General features: G+C 35.5%; 1 protein-coding gene across 8 annotated transcripts in view; it reads right to left on the bottom strand.

The window, feature by feature from the left end:
* The window catches only part of LOC114648588 (nesprin-1-like), a 360492-nt gene that overhangs the window by 7548 nt on the left and 338679 nt on the right, over nucleotides 1-14265 (bottom strand). For 7 of the 8 annotated variants that reach the window (XM_051924543.1, XM_051924540.1, XM_051924539.1 and 4 more), the window contains 8 exons: nucleotides 11829-11971; nucleotides 11285-11411; nucleotides 10773-10984; nucleotides 8304-8504; nucleotides 7025-7153; nucleotides 4061-4273; nucleotides 3756-3848; nucleotides 1880-1938 (listed from right to left, as the gene is read on the bottom strand). In XM_051924543.1, coding sequence (XP_051780503.1) covers nucleotides 1880-1938; nucleotides 3756-3848; nucleotides 4061-4273; nucleotides 7025-7153; nucleotides 8304-8504; nucleotides 10773-10984; nucleotides 11285-11411; nucleotides 11829-11971 — 1177 coding nt within the window. The remainder of the gene's footprint in view (nucleotides 1-1879; nucleotides 1939-3755; nucleotides 3849-4060; nucleotides 4274-7024; nucleotides 7154-8303; nucleotides 8505-10772; nucleotides 10985-11284; nucleotides 11412-11828; nucleotides 11972-14265) is intronic. The other variant, XM_051924541.1, reaches the window with a different exon arrangement.

Consider the following 14265-nt stretch of genomic DNA (forward strand, 5'->3'; position numbering starts at 1 on the left):
TTTTACAATTATTTGAGAAGACTACTGATAAATAAGAACTTTGGAAAAAAGATCACAGTCATAGTTACTGATTTTTTCTTAAAACCATTATAAAGGTTTATTATATGTCAACTCTCTTCTAAGTAAATAATATAACATCTCAGTATTACAACTTGATTACATATCATTTCCTTTAAGGTCCCTAATCACTAGATAACTCTGTGATGTGTATAGCACAGTATTCAGTCTGTCATTTTGGAATGCGGTTGAATTAGCCTAAAGGTCAAATGGCCTCCAAAACAACTCAAAAATGTTTCATTTTTAATTTTTTTTTATTATTAAATTCAAAAATAGTTACACAGAAAATAATAATTACTTTTTAAATGTATTATAGCTTCTGAGTCCAAACTTGGATCTCAAAAAAAGGAAATCACGTTTCCCAGAGATTAAATGTAATACTTTGATGCCAAAGGTCAGAAATAGCCAACAGTAATATGATGCTGAGGATGTGGTCTGAGAGAATACAATATGAAAAAGCATCTTTTATGCCCAATTTTCATTAGTAATTTTAGAAAATAATATGTTTATCAGCTACATTTATGTAACAACCAATTCTAAGTGTTTGCAGACCCAATCAGCTTGTATAGCAGATGTAATAACAATGGTCAAATTAGCCCCAAAATACTTTACATTAAACAATGTGCACTCCTGCGCTTTTTTAATTTCCTTTGTCATCATAACTAAAGATTCAGTTTATCAGTGTCACTTTATGATATTGGTCAAACACTGGATTCTCACCGGCAACATTTTATTACCCCCTGCTGCTCACATGGCATTTTTTTTTTAACACAGGACGTAACAAAAGAAACTGCACATTAAATGTGTCACATTTAAACAATCATTGACCAAAATACAAAAACACTTGGGGCTGTGTGTGTAAAGCAAAATAATTGTTTTTTTATGCAGGAATTAGGAGGTGATCTTTGTAGTAAGAATATTTTGACTCTTGTGTAATTCAGTTCATCTTGTGCCTAAATTCATGAGGCCACTAATATAATTGTATGCAGACCAAATGATAAAGACCACTGTTTGGTATTTTCCCCCATCTGTATATGAGATGCTTGTTTCAGGTTTTTGGCTGAAACATTTCCAAAGTACACCCAAACCTTTGTGTAATGTTACACCTTGGTGGTAGCATATGTTTGCAGCTATGAAAAGTAATGACATTGTTATTAGTGACAAAAGACATGACGTTTTATGATGGTCAAGATGCTGTACTTCAGTGTTGTAAATGTTTGGTAACCATGGTAAGTGGTGGTGGGAGGGAAAGAGGTTCAGAATTATGAAAGGAGAAGGGTTATTAGACAGAAAACACTGCCATCTAGTGGAATAAAAAGGCACTGAAAAAGATTGATTATATTTGTTAAAGTATGAAGCATAGAGAAAAAGCATTTGAAGCAGCATTTTGAAGGACATCAATATCAAGCAGCCAAGGACAAAGGGAGCAAAAAAGGAAGCCTATATTAAATAAAAAAGACTGACTGAAGTGGGGAGATACCCACTCATCTATTACCTAGCCTTTATGTAGCATCTAGAATTATAGAAGATGATGAAATCCACTGCCATGATCTTTAGAGTTTAGTACTTACAATCTGAGATGTTCAATTTTGCTTATGTTGCTATTGTTAAAAAGTATGCTGCATTAATCTTTTTTAAATACTACAAAAGACAAGCTTTGTTTTGTATAATTTTGTGCCGTACTGTTTTGGCACTGATTGTTCACCTGAATGCCATGCAAGTGAACTACATCCCAGCAGTCATAGTACTATACAGGTATAAAGGGATCATGGCTGAGTTTCATTATCTTCTCGGAGTTCTAGAAACCAGTAGAATAAGGTACCTGCTGTGTGGACTGCTGACAGAGGATCCAGGCTGTGAGAGACTACATTTGCCCCGTGGCTGTTTGCAATGAACAGGGGGTAAAGAAAGAGAATGTTCAGTCCAGGCAAATAAAGACAAGCTACCAATGAAAGAAACCAAAAAGTGCAGCAACAAAATCAAATGGAAAGGTGACAGATAACCCATGAAGACAAGGAAACTGGCTTTTCATTGCTAGAAAAAAGAAAAAAAGAAAAAACTTTTCAAGTGCATTTTCCTATTTGCCAAATTCACTTTCTGAGAAGACTGCGAATTATATTGTGTAATGCAGTACACTTTAGACGCTATAAGATGCCACATGTTAAATTACTAATGAGCATTTCAGAAGAAACAGAGATTGCACTCTAGGAAAAGACATCTTTCTATATCCTTGCTATACAAAGAATATTATGCAATTGATCAAAATAGAAAAAATATTCTGGAAATGCTGCTAATACGGAATCCTAATTTTTCATTAGAGGTTACTGCATATCATATGTGTACATAAAAGATGTAAGCTAATAAATTTAAGGAGAGAGATATTGTTTCCAGCAAATTGTGTTTAGTTTTTAAAAATCTATGTTGATGCACAATCCTTAACTTGAACTTGTCTGATGTGCATGTCTATTCAATTCTCTTTAAAATTACCTCCTTCAAGTTAAAATGTGATGATTATCTTAATATTATAATATAAAATCCTACTCAGACTGCAATATCTAGCTTTTACTCAAGAAAAGGCTACCTTACATGCAGATGTTATGATATGATGAAAGGCTTTATGTAACAGCACGAGGAGCTCATATGAGGTATTTGTCAAAATAGAACCAAAGGCACTGAATTATTCTAACACTGAATTACTAAAGGTTCGGTTTTACAGTATTTAATTTAGCGTGCATCTGGAGACAATTTTCATTAAAGATTTATATTACACAAGCTTGTTTTATAACTAGCTGATGTGGTCAAGTTACTTACTACTCACTATGATAAAAATAGTTCCTAAAAGTTATTACTACAAGGTATCCAATAAAATATGGAACTCAATTCTGAATGGCAGGTGCTAGAACAAAACAAAACTATTTTATTGGTTTAAACTCCATTTAAATTAATTGTGTTTATTCCAAGTTTGTTTTAAGCCTTAATTTAAAGTACATGTTTAAAGTACACTGATATTCCTGTAAAGAAAGGAGAGTCACAAAATAAATAATTTTAAATGATCATTTGAAAAATGGAAATTGATTCCCCTCTGTAACAATAAGAACTTTACTAATTTTTTGTTAATGATCTTTCCTATTTGCTATGTAATTTACTCCACATATTAATGAAAGTTTAGAGTTAAAAGACTCTGAATTACAGTTTATGTGCTATATGTTTGAAGTATGGTATAGTTTTAATTCATTGAAATGTGTCAGCTGCCTGCAAGATGAAAAGCCAGTGTTCCTTGAGTAATTTGCTACAAGGATCTAATGGAAACTAGTGAATGCAGCAAAATCAATTTAAAAGAGACCAAAGTTTAATTAGACAGAACTTACAGATGTTTTAACAAGTAACTAAAACAATATATATAGGGAGTAAGGAGAACAGAATAAAATTAAACAACAGAACCTCAAAGGGGGATAATAAAATCTCCAGCACTACTTGCCTGTTCCAGGCAGACTCTATACATGCAGGAAAGAAGATGGGGAGGGACGGGATGGCAAGGGAAGGTAGCAGTAGAGTGGAGAGGCACTACGAGCTTTTGCTTGCATGGTGGGTTCACTTTGGCATTGCTCTGGCACTCAACGCCTTGATGGTCTGCTACATCTCCATATTTGGCACACCCTCCACTTGAAACACCTTAGAATCTCTGGATTATACGTTACCGATCGACGTCGACTTGGAGTGGTCCTGCCAGATGCGGGGCTCAGGGAACCAGAAGTGTCCAGTTCATCAGTTGATGACCAAGAAGATAGATCCTACCACAGAATAAGAAATGGAATGAATAGAAAATAGTAGAAACAAAGGCAACAAGTACTATAATACTATGTAAGCCAAATTATGTATTTAAGAACTTCAGGAACAACAAAAACAAAACAAAAAAAACTTTTCAAATTGTCAGATAAACATGCAAAACCCTAGAAAGCAAAGCTGGCTTCTAAGAATGTGTTTTACTTTTGTTGGGACTCACCAATTGGCTGCTTCTGATGTCTAACACCTTTTCCAGGTCTCTCAGGTCTTGTGTGACTTCCTTCAGAAGAAGCTTGAGTCGGTTCCCAATGACATGTACCTTTTCATTGGCTTCCAAGCAATCTGCTCCCACAGCATTAACCAGCAACTGACTGGACATGCTTTGTAGCGAGACCACCTTCATCTGAGATTCAAGTAACTCCTGTCTGATTTGCTGAAACAACAGTACAGTGCAAATTAAATACTTCATGTTTTTTTTATTATTTAAAACAAACTGGTGAATAAATTGACAAATTATTGTTTTCACTTCATTATTCCATTTATCTATCATCAATCCTGCTTAAAACAGTTCAGGGTTGTGGGGGCTTAGTCTATCCCAGCAACATAACATACAAGGCAGGAACTAACCCTGGACAGATATTTTATTATTAGTGCAGTATAGGGCAAGTTAACTTCATTATCCTCATTACAAGTAAACTAGTGCACCTTAAAAACACAGACTGGCACTGGGAAAAAGTATCAACAAACTCTGCAAGCAGCAATGCTAACCACAATGCCGCCAAAAATCTTCTAAGCTTCTAAATCTTTCATGTTCATAATGAACAATTTTTTTTAAAGAATCTTAATAATGCATACCATTCTAAAACACTTTATAGATACAGTAGTTTTTACAAAAATGCACGAGTGCAAATGTTAGCATCGGCAAGTAATTTCTTCTGATTATAGAAGCCCTTTGAAGAAACAAAATATTAAAATACGCATCAATCAGTGGTTTCCTTTACAAGTTAGCAATTATAAGCTTTTATGTATTCAAAATATAAAAAATGAAATATGAAAGCACTGAGCTGCAGAAATGGAGAGTTACTTATTAAACTATAAACTGCAGTCACTGTATGTCTTACAAGCCAAAGGTTGGAAGAAATAACTCAACCAATATAGCACATTAATTAAGACTTTTAAAGCAGTCTTCTCCTTCTGGTGCATATATGCAGAAGAAACCACACGTAAGACTAAGCCTGCCTTCACTCGGTTGCTTATGAGATATTTATCAATGCAATGTAGTGCTTACGTTTGACAATGCAGTGCATCACTACATCCATGTCAGGAAGGACAGAAAGACAGAATAAAGATAGCCCGGGCACATGCTCTATGTCCTATTCTAAGTTATGAAGGCCAAATCATCCTTTACTTATTAAATAAATAGTAGGTGCACCAAGATATACTGTATTTACATTGCTTTACAATACCAAACTACATGCCGACATAGAGCATTACTACTGGTACACATTACAAGTCCAGTCTATAATCATAATACAGTGCACTAACAGTACACAGACTGCTACCCGAAGAAAACACAGCGAAAGACTGAAGTCAGAAAAAACTTCTTGACTGTGGCAGTTGTGGGAATTTGAAACAAACTACCAGAAGCAGAAATCTTGTCAACTTTTAAGAAGTGTCTGGGTGAGATATTGGAACAACCTATCTATTAGACATCTAAATGACTGATGGACTAAACGATCTAATCTCATTTGTCAGAATTTCCTATGTTCTCTTATCAGCATATAAACTGGTGTACAGTAATCCCTCGCTATATCGCGCTTTGCCTTTCGCGGCTTCACTCCATCGCGGATTTTATATGTAAGCATATTTAAATATATATCGCGGATTTTTTGCTGGTTCGCGGATAATGGGTCTTTTAATTTCTGGTACATGCTTCCTCAGTTGGTTTGCCCAGTTGATTTCATACAAGGGAAGCTATTGGCAGATGGCTGAGAAGCTACCCGGCTTACTTTTCTGTCTCTCTTGCGCTGACTTTCTCTGATCCTGACGTAGGGGGATTGAGCAGGGGGGATGTTTGCACACCTAGACGATAAGGACGCTCGTCTAAAAATGCTGAAAGATTATCTTCACGTTGCTATCTTTTGTGCAGCTGCTTCCTGAAATGACATGCTGCACAGTGCTTCGCATACTTAAAAGCTCGAAGGGCACGTATTGATTTTTGATTGAAAAACAAACTCTGTCTCTCTCTCTCTCTTCCTGCTCCTGACGGAGGGGGTGTGAGCTGCCGCCTTCAACAGCTTTGTGCCGCGGTGCTTCGCATACTTAAAAGCAAACAGCCCTATTGATTTGTTTGCTTTCCTCTGTCTTTCTGACAGACTCTGTTCCTGACGTGCACTCCTTTGAAGAGGAAAATATGTTTGCATTCTTTTAATTGTGAGACGGAACTGTCCTCTCTGTCTTGTCATGGAGCACAGTTTAAACTTTTGAAAAAGAGACAAATGTTTGTTTGCAGTGTTTGAATAACGTTCCTGTCTCTCTACAACCTCCTGTGTTTCTGCGCAAATCTGTGACCCAAGCATGACAATATAAAAATTACCATATAAACATATGGTTTCTACTTCGCAGATTTTCTTATTTCGCGGGTGGCTCTGGAACGCAACCCCCGCGATGGAGGAGGGATTACTGTAATATCAAATGAACTTCAGATGAAAGCAAGCTTGTTCCAATAATATTTGTACAATATTTGATTCTCAGTCAAAACCAAAAAAATATTTATTTGGCCAAACAAGAAGTGTCCACACATCTATTTGGCTAATGCAGAAATCAGTCTGACTATATGAATTTTGACAATACTCTAGGGTGCCCAAACCAAAAGTTACTCAGTTTGACATGATGTCAATTAGCAACTAATTAGAAATTAAATCAAATAAGGCATCAAATGGGGCAATACAGTGTACAGTCCAGGGTTGGTTTCTCCTTTTTACTTCATGCTGCTTAAATAGGCTCTGGCTCTTATGACCCAGTAATTGAATTAGATGGGTGAATTAAAGGTTTCATTTCATGACTGACACTACAGAAAAAATGAAAATTGCATTACTGATCTTAAATTTACTCTCTCGATTCCGACCATTGAAATAAAATAGATATTCAAGATGATTTATATAATGTAAGAAAAGTAGCTTACCATGAGAATTTTGTGGTGGTCATGAAGGGTATCTGAGTCTAGATTTGGCTGAATGGGAACAATTTCATTTCTTCGCCGGTCAATATTTTCTAACCATAGCAGCAGTCCATGACTCATTTCATGAAAATCCTGCAAGAATCCATAGGACCAAAAAGGTTACAATAACTCCATAAATATAAAACTAAATATCAGACACACAACCAAAATAGATTCAGTCTTGTTAACAATTACAGTAATAAATTCACACAATGCTCTACAAAGAACAAGAAATCACAACAATTGAAATAAAATAGTTTGGGAAACGGTTCAAAGCATCTCCAAATAAGTCATATGGCATCTCTGGAAATCAAGAATTCAATCAACACCAAAATATACAGACAAATGTACATCACATGTAACATTTAAAAAGTGGCTGCAAGGAAAAGGGTCACCTTTTACAATAAGAAGCCATGTACATGAAACTTGAAAGGAAATTAAAATAAATTAAGAAAATACGACCAATTACTAGTAGACCAAAGATTAGTATAGTATAATATAAGATTAAAGTTCTTCAACATTCCATGTGCCATCCAGTCTCATTTATGCCTCTGGTAGTGAGCTGTATTGGTCCAATACCAACATTAAAACATCAAACCTACTTATTACTCAACAGACAAAAGCTATAAGTTAAGAATACTAAAAAGAAAAATCTAATTTAAACACCAGTAAAAGCTATCTGAATTAAAAAAAAGAAAATGGCAATGACACCCCCTGATGCCATACTGGTAAATCTTGCTCTTGTTTGATCTCACTTTTAACATTTTTGTAAGCATCATGCGCTCACACATATTGTTGGAAGACAGTTTGAATTTGCCAAGCTAGGCAGATTACTTATTGGAATATATAATACATTATTGACTCATTGCACACATCGTACCACTAAATGGAAGTGACTTTTCAGATCCTTTTTACTTGCTGGCAGTTAGCTGATGTTATTAGTTTAGCAATAAATATATTGAAAGCGACATGCTTATATTATCTCATTCACATTATGTTCAGTTCTAGAAAAATAATATGACAGAAATTAAAATATCTAATATTTATATATTATTATTATTAACAATAATAATAAATATTATTATATAAGTATATTATATAATTTTATATAACATTTATATTCAATACAAGCCAGATTCTAAAACTAGTATCTCAACAGTGAACACATCGTATTTATTAAATAAATATTAGACAATACAGGAAGGAAAAATCAATGAAAAAGTCAATGTCAGCATTAGCTTACTTGGCATTGCATAAGGGCATCCTGCAGTGAGACACGCCACTCCTCAATCAACACTCCCACACGGTCCCATTTCTTATTCATTTGTCCCAATCGGGTCTGCAGCTCTTGAGCCTCCTCAGTGTTCGACTGCACAAATTCAGAGCTGCACAAGTTGATTGAGAGGATGATGGCTTTTCGATTGTCAACAGCCTTTTGTAGTTCCTGGAAATACAATAAATGACAAATGCTAAAAATGGTGTCCATGTTAACCACTTTACTTGTAAAGGAACCAATCAAACTTGACTCATGGGTCTGTAAAGGTGCTATGTCATTAGCCCTGCAACCTGGGTTGTAATTTTTTCTTTTCTCAGGTTTTGCGTTCAATCTGCATTCATAAAATGTTGTGTAATTTCTTGATTGAATAATATGAAGTTAACAACTTCAGAAAGCAGATTTTAAAATGATGACTTGCTTATTGTTTAAAACACATTTTCAAAATGGCAGTAATTGTATAATATATTAGAAATTAGTTTGTATAATTATGAGTAAGCAAACAAACGTCAGACTGGATGGAGATGTTAAACATTTACGCTCTGCAGCTTTTGCTTTTTCTCATAATGTAAAGTTTTGCATGTCAAACGTTTTTTTAATCAAATTGTAACCTCACTGTTTTACCTACAGCAATTTACATAAAGTGATAATTTCTATTTAGCATACTTGCATATTCTACAGAATTTCCTTTTATTACACATAATGATATTGTTACATCTGTGTATTTTACATCTGAGCTTGTGACACCATTAATGATGAGTGTTCTAAAGTCACAGGATGTCCTCTCCTTGTGGCATATGTTGTGGAATTCTTACTTATCCTTATAAAAATATTTGAAAACTTCACTCACAGCAATACTGAATTTGTCAACCAAAGAATAATTACTTGCTTAAATATTATTTACCAGTTAATAAAAGATAAATGCTCTACTTTTGTTGTGATGGAGCTAATAAATGTATAATTAGCCACATTCACATTCTTATTATCAAATTACTGCTGAACTGGAAATTCCTTGAGGATCAGGAAATCTCTAAGATCAAATGCAGCTTAATGGTCTATTGATGCCATGGAGAAAAGAAGTGTATGTTTTGGTTATAATGGTTGGTTCCTAATAATGGCTCCTTAACAATTACTCCTTAACAATCTGCAGATGATAATGTCTGTTGAACAAGCAGGTATTGCTGCAAGGGGCACTCCAACACATGGCGAGATGTAGACTAACTCGAACAGAGGCTGGCAAGTGAATGAGGAAGGCCCCGCCCCCCTGCTCTTGGCCCACAGCCACTCTGTTGGATTTGCATAAATATACCGGTACCGCAAGCGAACTATGGTACTTAGCGTGATGAGAGAAGTTGCAAAATCAACTGGAAAGTTCAAGCAAATTATAGAAAACAACTCTTGTGAAAAGTGGACAGACATAAAGCGGACAGACATACAGACAGAACGCGCTTGGAACACGAAATTTTTAAAACAATTTCTTAGAGAGCACCTATGGGCCAAGGGTAACCTACATTTTAAATTTCAAGTCCCAAATCCTCATGGTTCGGGAGATTTTGTGATGAGTGAGTCAGTGGTATTTAGCTTTTATATATATATATACATGGGAAACTCAATATCTCCTCCTGGACGCTAGATGGTAGCCTCCCTGGATTGCAGCGGTGCCTTGGACTCCCCAAGGGCTTCATGGGGTTGGAGTGTTGGGTTTCGCAGGTGCCGCCAGGGGGGTGCTGCAGCAGGAGCTGCTGGACCCTTCTGGGCACTGCTTTCGTCACACCCGAAAGTGCAGCTGGATGTTGGCAATCAAGCATTTGGAGCACTTCCGGGTGCACAATAAAAGGAGCCAACAACCACCACTCAGTGGCCAGGGTCGGGTGGAGGAGGACAAGGTTGCCTGGGAGGAGTGGTGGTGCAGAGAAAGAGCGCTTTTGTATTGGTGTATTGTGCTTGGGACTGTGTTGTGCCTGTGGGGATTACGGGGAAGGCGTGCCCCACAGGTGAAGAAAATAAATAGTTAATTTATTTTATACGTGTGCCTCCGTGTCCAATCTGTGTCGGGCACCTATATATATAGCGCATTTTTACAATATATATATATATATATGTATACACTGTATATAAAATACTTCCAAAAATACATATTGCACTTATTATATATAATTTGTATATGTTACATGCTGTGTACATTTGTTCTTTATTTAATTAAGTAATTTCTTGCACTTTGCTTTACTCAACTGTTCTGAGGAGACATGGAAGTAAGAATTTCATTGTACTATGTACACATGACAACAAATTTATTACTTAATTTCCCATTAAGTACTTATTTTCTTTACTTTCTCTAGTGTTAATTTTATATGTTAAAACTACTTTATGGTGGCCCCATGTATGATGCTTCTGCAACAGCAACATGCAGATTTTTGGCATCAGTGCACCCTGCTTTACCTTCAGCTTCTTGATATGCTGCTCAATGGTGCCAATGTCAGTGCTGAGATGCAGGCCTCGCAGCTGCTCAAGCTCCTCCTCAGTCTGGACCAGCCAATCCCAGATGTTGTTCAGGTCAGAGTTGAACTGTTGCCAATGCTGAAGATTCTGCTTCATTCGGAGCTCTTTGTTAAGAGCCTGTGCCTGGATCAACTCCCAGCGCTCTATCACACCTGCATCAGACAAGGTAGATGTTAATATTTTTGTTTGCTGCTCATATGATCATTTGCTTTTCACAATGGCCCTGGATTATTACAGAAATACTATAAAAATGAGAGATCTGCCATATAAAGTTTTTACTCTAAGTACTAAACATTTTTCGGCTTTCAAATTTAAATAAGCTTATCAGAAGAGAGTTATAATTTCTAACAATACAAAAACAGTTATGTTTTCTCTCACTCACTTACAGTAGTTAGCAGTGTATAGTGAAGCATACCTCCATGATTATTTAATTTGGAAAATGTAATAATTACCTGAGGTCTGTGTCTCTGTGCCGTTCAGGTTGATAAATCCTGAAAAATGGTCTTCATCTTCCTTTAGATTACACCCAACCTTTTTGACTGTGTCAATGCTCTCTCTGCATTCAGACAGCAGCTTCATCTGGTAAAGGAAACAATAGGGCTGAATTCTATGAAACTCTGTTGGTGGGTTTAGCTGCTTGAAAAAGGTAACTTGATTTAAGTAGCAATGCACAAGATACAGCACCAAACTTGTATTCAATGTAAAGCAAAGCAGTTTCAGTGTTGTGAAAACATTAAACACATGTCAATGAGACATCAAAGTCATCTTTCAACTTTTTAAATCTAATTTTAGATAACATGCTGCATGTTCCAATGCTAATGTAAACAATACATTGTGCTCGTTCTTTAAACGATTTGTAACTGTAACTGAGAAAAGTATAATATACCAGCTTGAAATATTTAATCACAGGAATATCCTGGAATATATAACAGTTTACAATACTATATGTCAACAAATAATCTTTGTAGAACAGCTACAAAAGACAACTTTACTCACATATCCTTTATATGTGGTGTCAAGTTCCGGCCCTGTTGGTGTGCGGCTTCGGATGATGTTTTCAGTCTGCTGCAGGTGGAAACGACTTGCATCCAAGGCTTTATCCAGCTGTCTGATATGAGTTTCCAAAGAGCCACAGGCACCTGAAGAGTAGATAAGACATCTTGAAGTATTAGGAGTCACAAATCTAAATATTAAATTGGCAGAAAAAAAGTACAAAAATGAAAAGCCACCTTTAAACATCAAGTAAATAGATCAATTGATTGTATTAAAAACTGAAAATTATGAATCCCCTCAAGCTGATCGCTATTGTGAATTATGGTGGATGTCTAGGTCTGTCTGTAAAAGTTCATTAGTAATCATCTAAATTACAGCTATTGTGTTTCTAGAATTGTTCATTATCTCTCAGAAATGGTAAATAATATGCTTGACTTTATTACTGTTTCCACAGTGCACTTTTGCACTATTATTGAAGCTATACCATTTGCTAGCTCCTCTTAGCACCTTATAATACAAATTCTTTTATGGAATTAATAAAATGATATTACAGAGAATATTACTGTAAAAATAATTATGTTAGCACAGTCTCTTTTAAAATAGCTCCCTTCGGAAGCAACACATTTTGCTTAGTGTGCATTAGTTACAACTCTTTGAATGTTTGTAACTGTTTAAAAGTGTCCTTTTCAGTGATTCTTCAACCTAGGAAATACAGTATGATGGCTGCACAAACACTGTGCAAACATTGTATTGTGCCTGTAAGCCATTATCTTCTTAACAGACAACAAGCAAAAAAAAAAGCAGTGAATCGGTACACTGCTAATTTTAGGCAATTTCTCAAATCCAGGAAAAAACCCTATCATGACACGCTAACTTTAACTTCTGTATGTTTGGGTTGCACTGTCCTGAAGTTTATTTTAAAATTTCATACCGTGACATTGCTTGACATTTTTCGTGTTTGATTTTGTTTTAATTATTTCAAGATTTCTCAGAATACAAATAATAAAGCAAGTTGCAAACAACCATGTTGTGTCTGACAGCAATCAATTGACAATTTGTTAAGATGCTATGGAGGCAAAATTGCTATGACACTAAAAAAAAATAGTTCATTAGTTTCACTACAGTCCTCTTATCTTTTTTATTTTACTTTAGATTTTATCAGTATGATACTGAATTGTAATGCTGGATACGCTATAAAGTGAATAATGATGATGTCTAAGGTTATGAAAACTAATTGGTTATGTCTCTGTAAGAAAAGAAGCACATTACTGTCATGGCAAAAAATATATTTTTTTACAGTTAAAATGCTTTCCAAGTAACACAGATTTACAGTTTAAGTAACACGGTAGAGACAATTTTCAGTTACAAGGAGAAAATGATTGTTTCAGCTCTCATCATTTTAATTGTCTTCTGTTCTATTAGCACTTTAAGTGGCACAGAATGTACTTTAAGATGATGCTATATACTACCCAATAACACCTGATACTGTATCACTCAGGAAGTCAATTGTAAAAATGTATCCCTGTGCAATATGATATAAAGTACAACTTTCTAGGACTATGTCCATAGACTTCTTGACAGGTCATTGGTTAGCTGTATGTCTACACGGGTTCTTTACTGCTTAATTACATATTGATAATTTGCAAAGTCAAAAAATTGATGAGCACGCTGGATCTATTCATGTACTTCTTTCTTGAATATTCAGTTAAGAATCACAATAAAAATGAGCCTGGTAGCTACAACAATGCAAACAACTACCATATACCACCACTTTTGAGATGCTGCATTACCTTACAGAATTTCACTGGCCTGTGGAATGCAAGAGGGGAAAAACCAAGTGTGCAGAAATTTTATGTGATTAGTGTTTTAGCTGTTTAAAAGGGAGCATCCACATCTATACACTGAAGGAATATTCAAAAATCAGTTCAATTAAAATGAAGCAGCTCAATGCCTGGAAACTGTACTAAAAAGTGTCAATTGTGAGTGTACTTCCACTTATAGAAAAGTATAGTATCAAGTATAGTCAGTCCTAATTATAAAGTAGAGCACCTCACCAAACTCACTGTATTTCAAACCTTTTTTTAGTGTTTTCTACACCCTAATGATTACCGTAGTTGTAACATGACAGCCCCAGGAACATCTCACTGCTTTGACAGTTGTAGAGTGTAAGAGTCTCAGATTTTACTTTGAGCTGCCTCGTGTGTAAATCTTTCATCACTGAACCATGTGCTTAATTTACCATAGCAGTTGACCCCATGCACTACAAGGCCACCTGGATGAGAATCCTCCCACAGAGATGGATGACAAAGTTTAATGAAGCATTATATCACTAACTTCAGATGCCTGTAAACATACTGTATCTTTTGCATTGATAAAAGTATATTTCATTAAATGTTACATTATCTCCTTTACAGCCAGATTAGAGGCTTCAAGCTTGACT

Source organism: Erpetoichthys calabaricus, chromosome 3, assembly GCF_900747795.2.
Source record: "Erpetoichthys calabaricus chromosome 3, fErpCal1.3, whole genome shotgun sequence".
In the NCBI taxonomy this organism is placed as follows: Eukaryota; Metazoa; Chordata; class Cladistia; order Polypteriformes; family Polypteridae; genus Erpetoichthys; species Erpetoichthys calabaricus.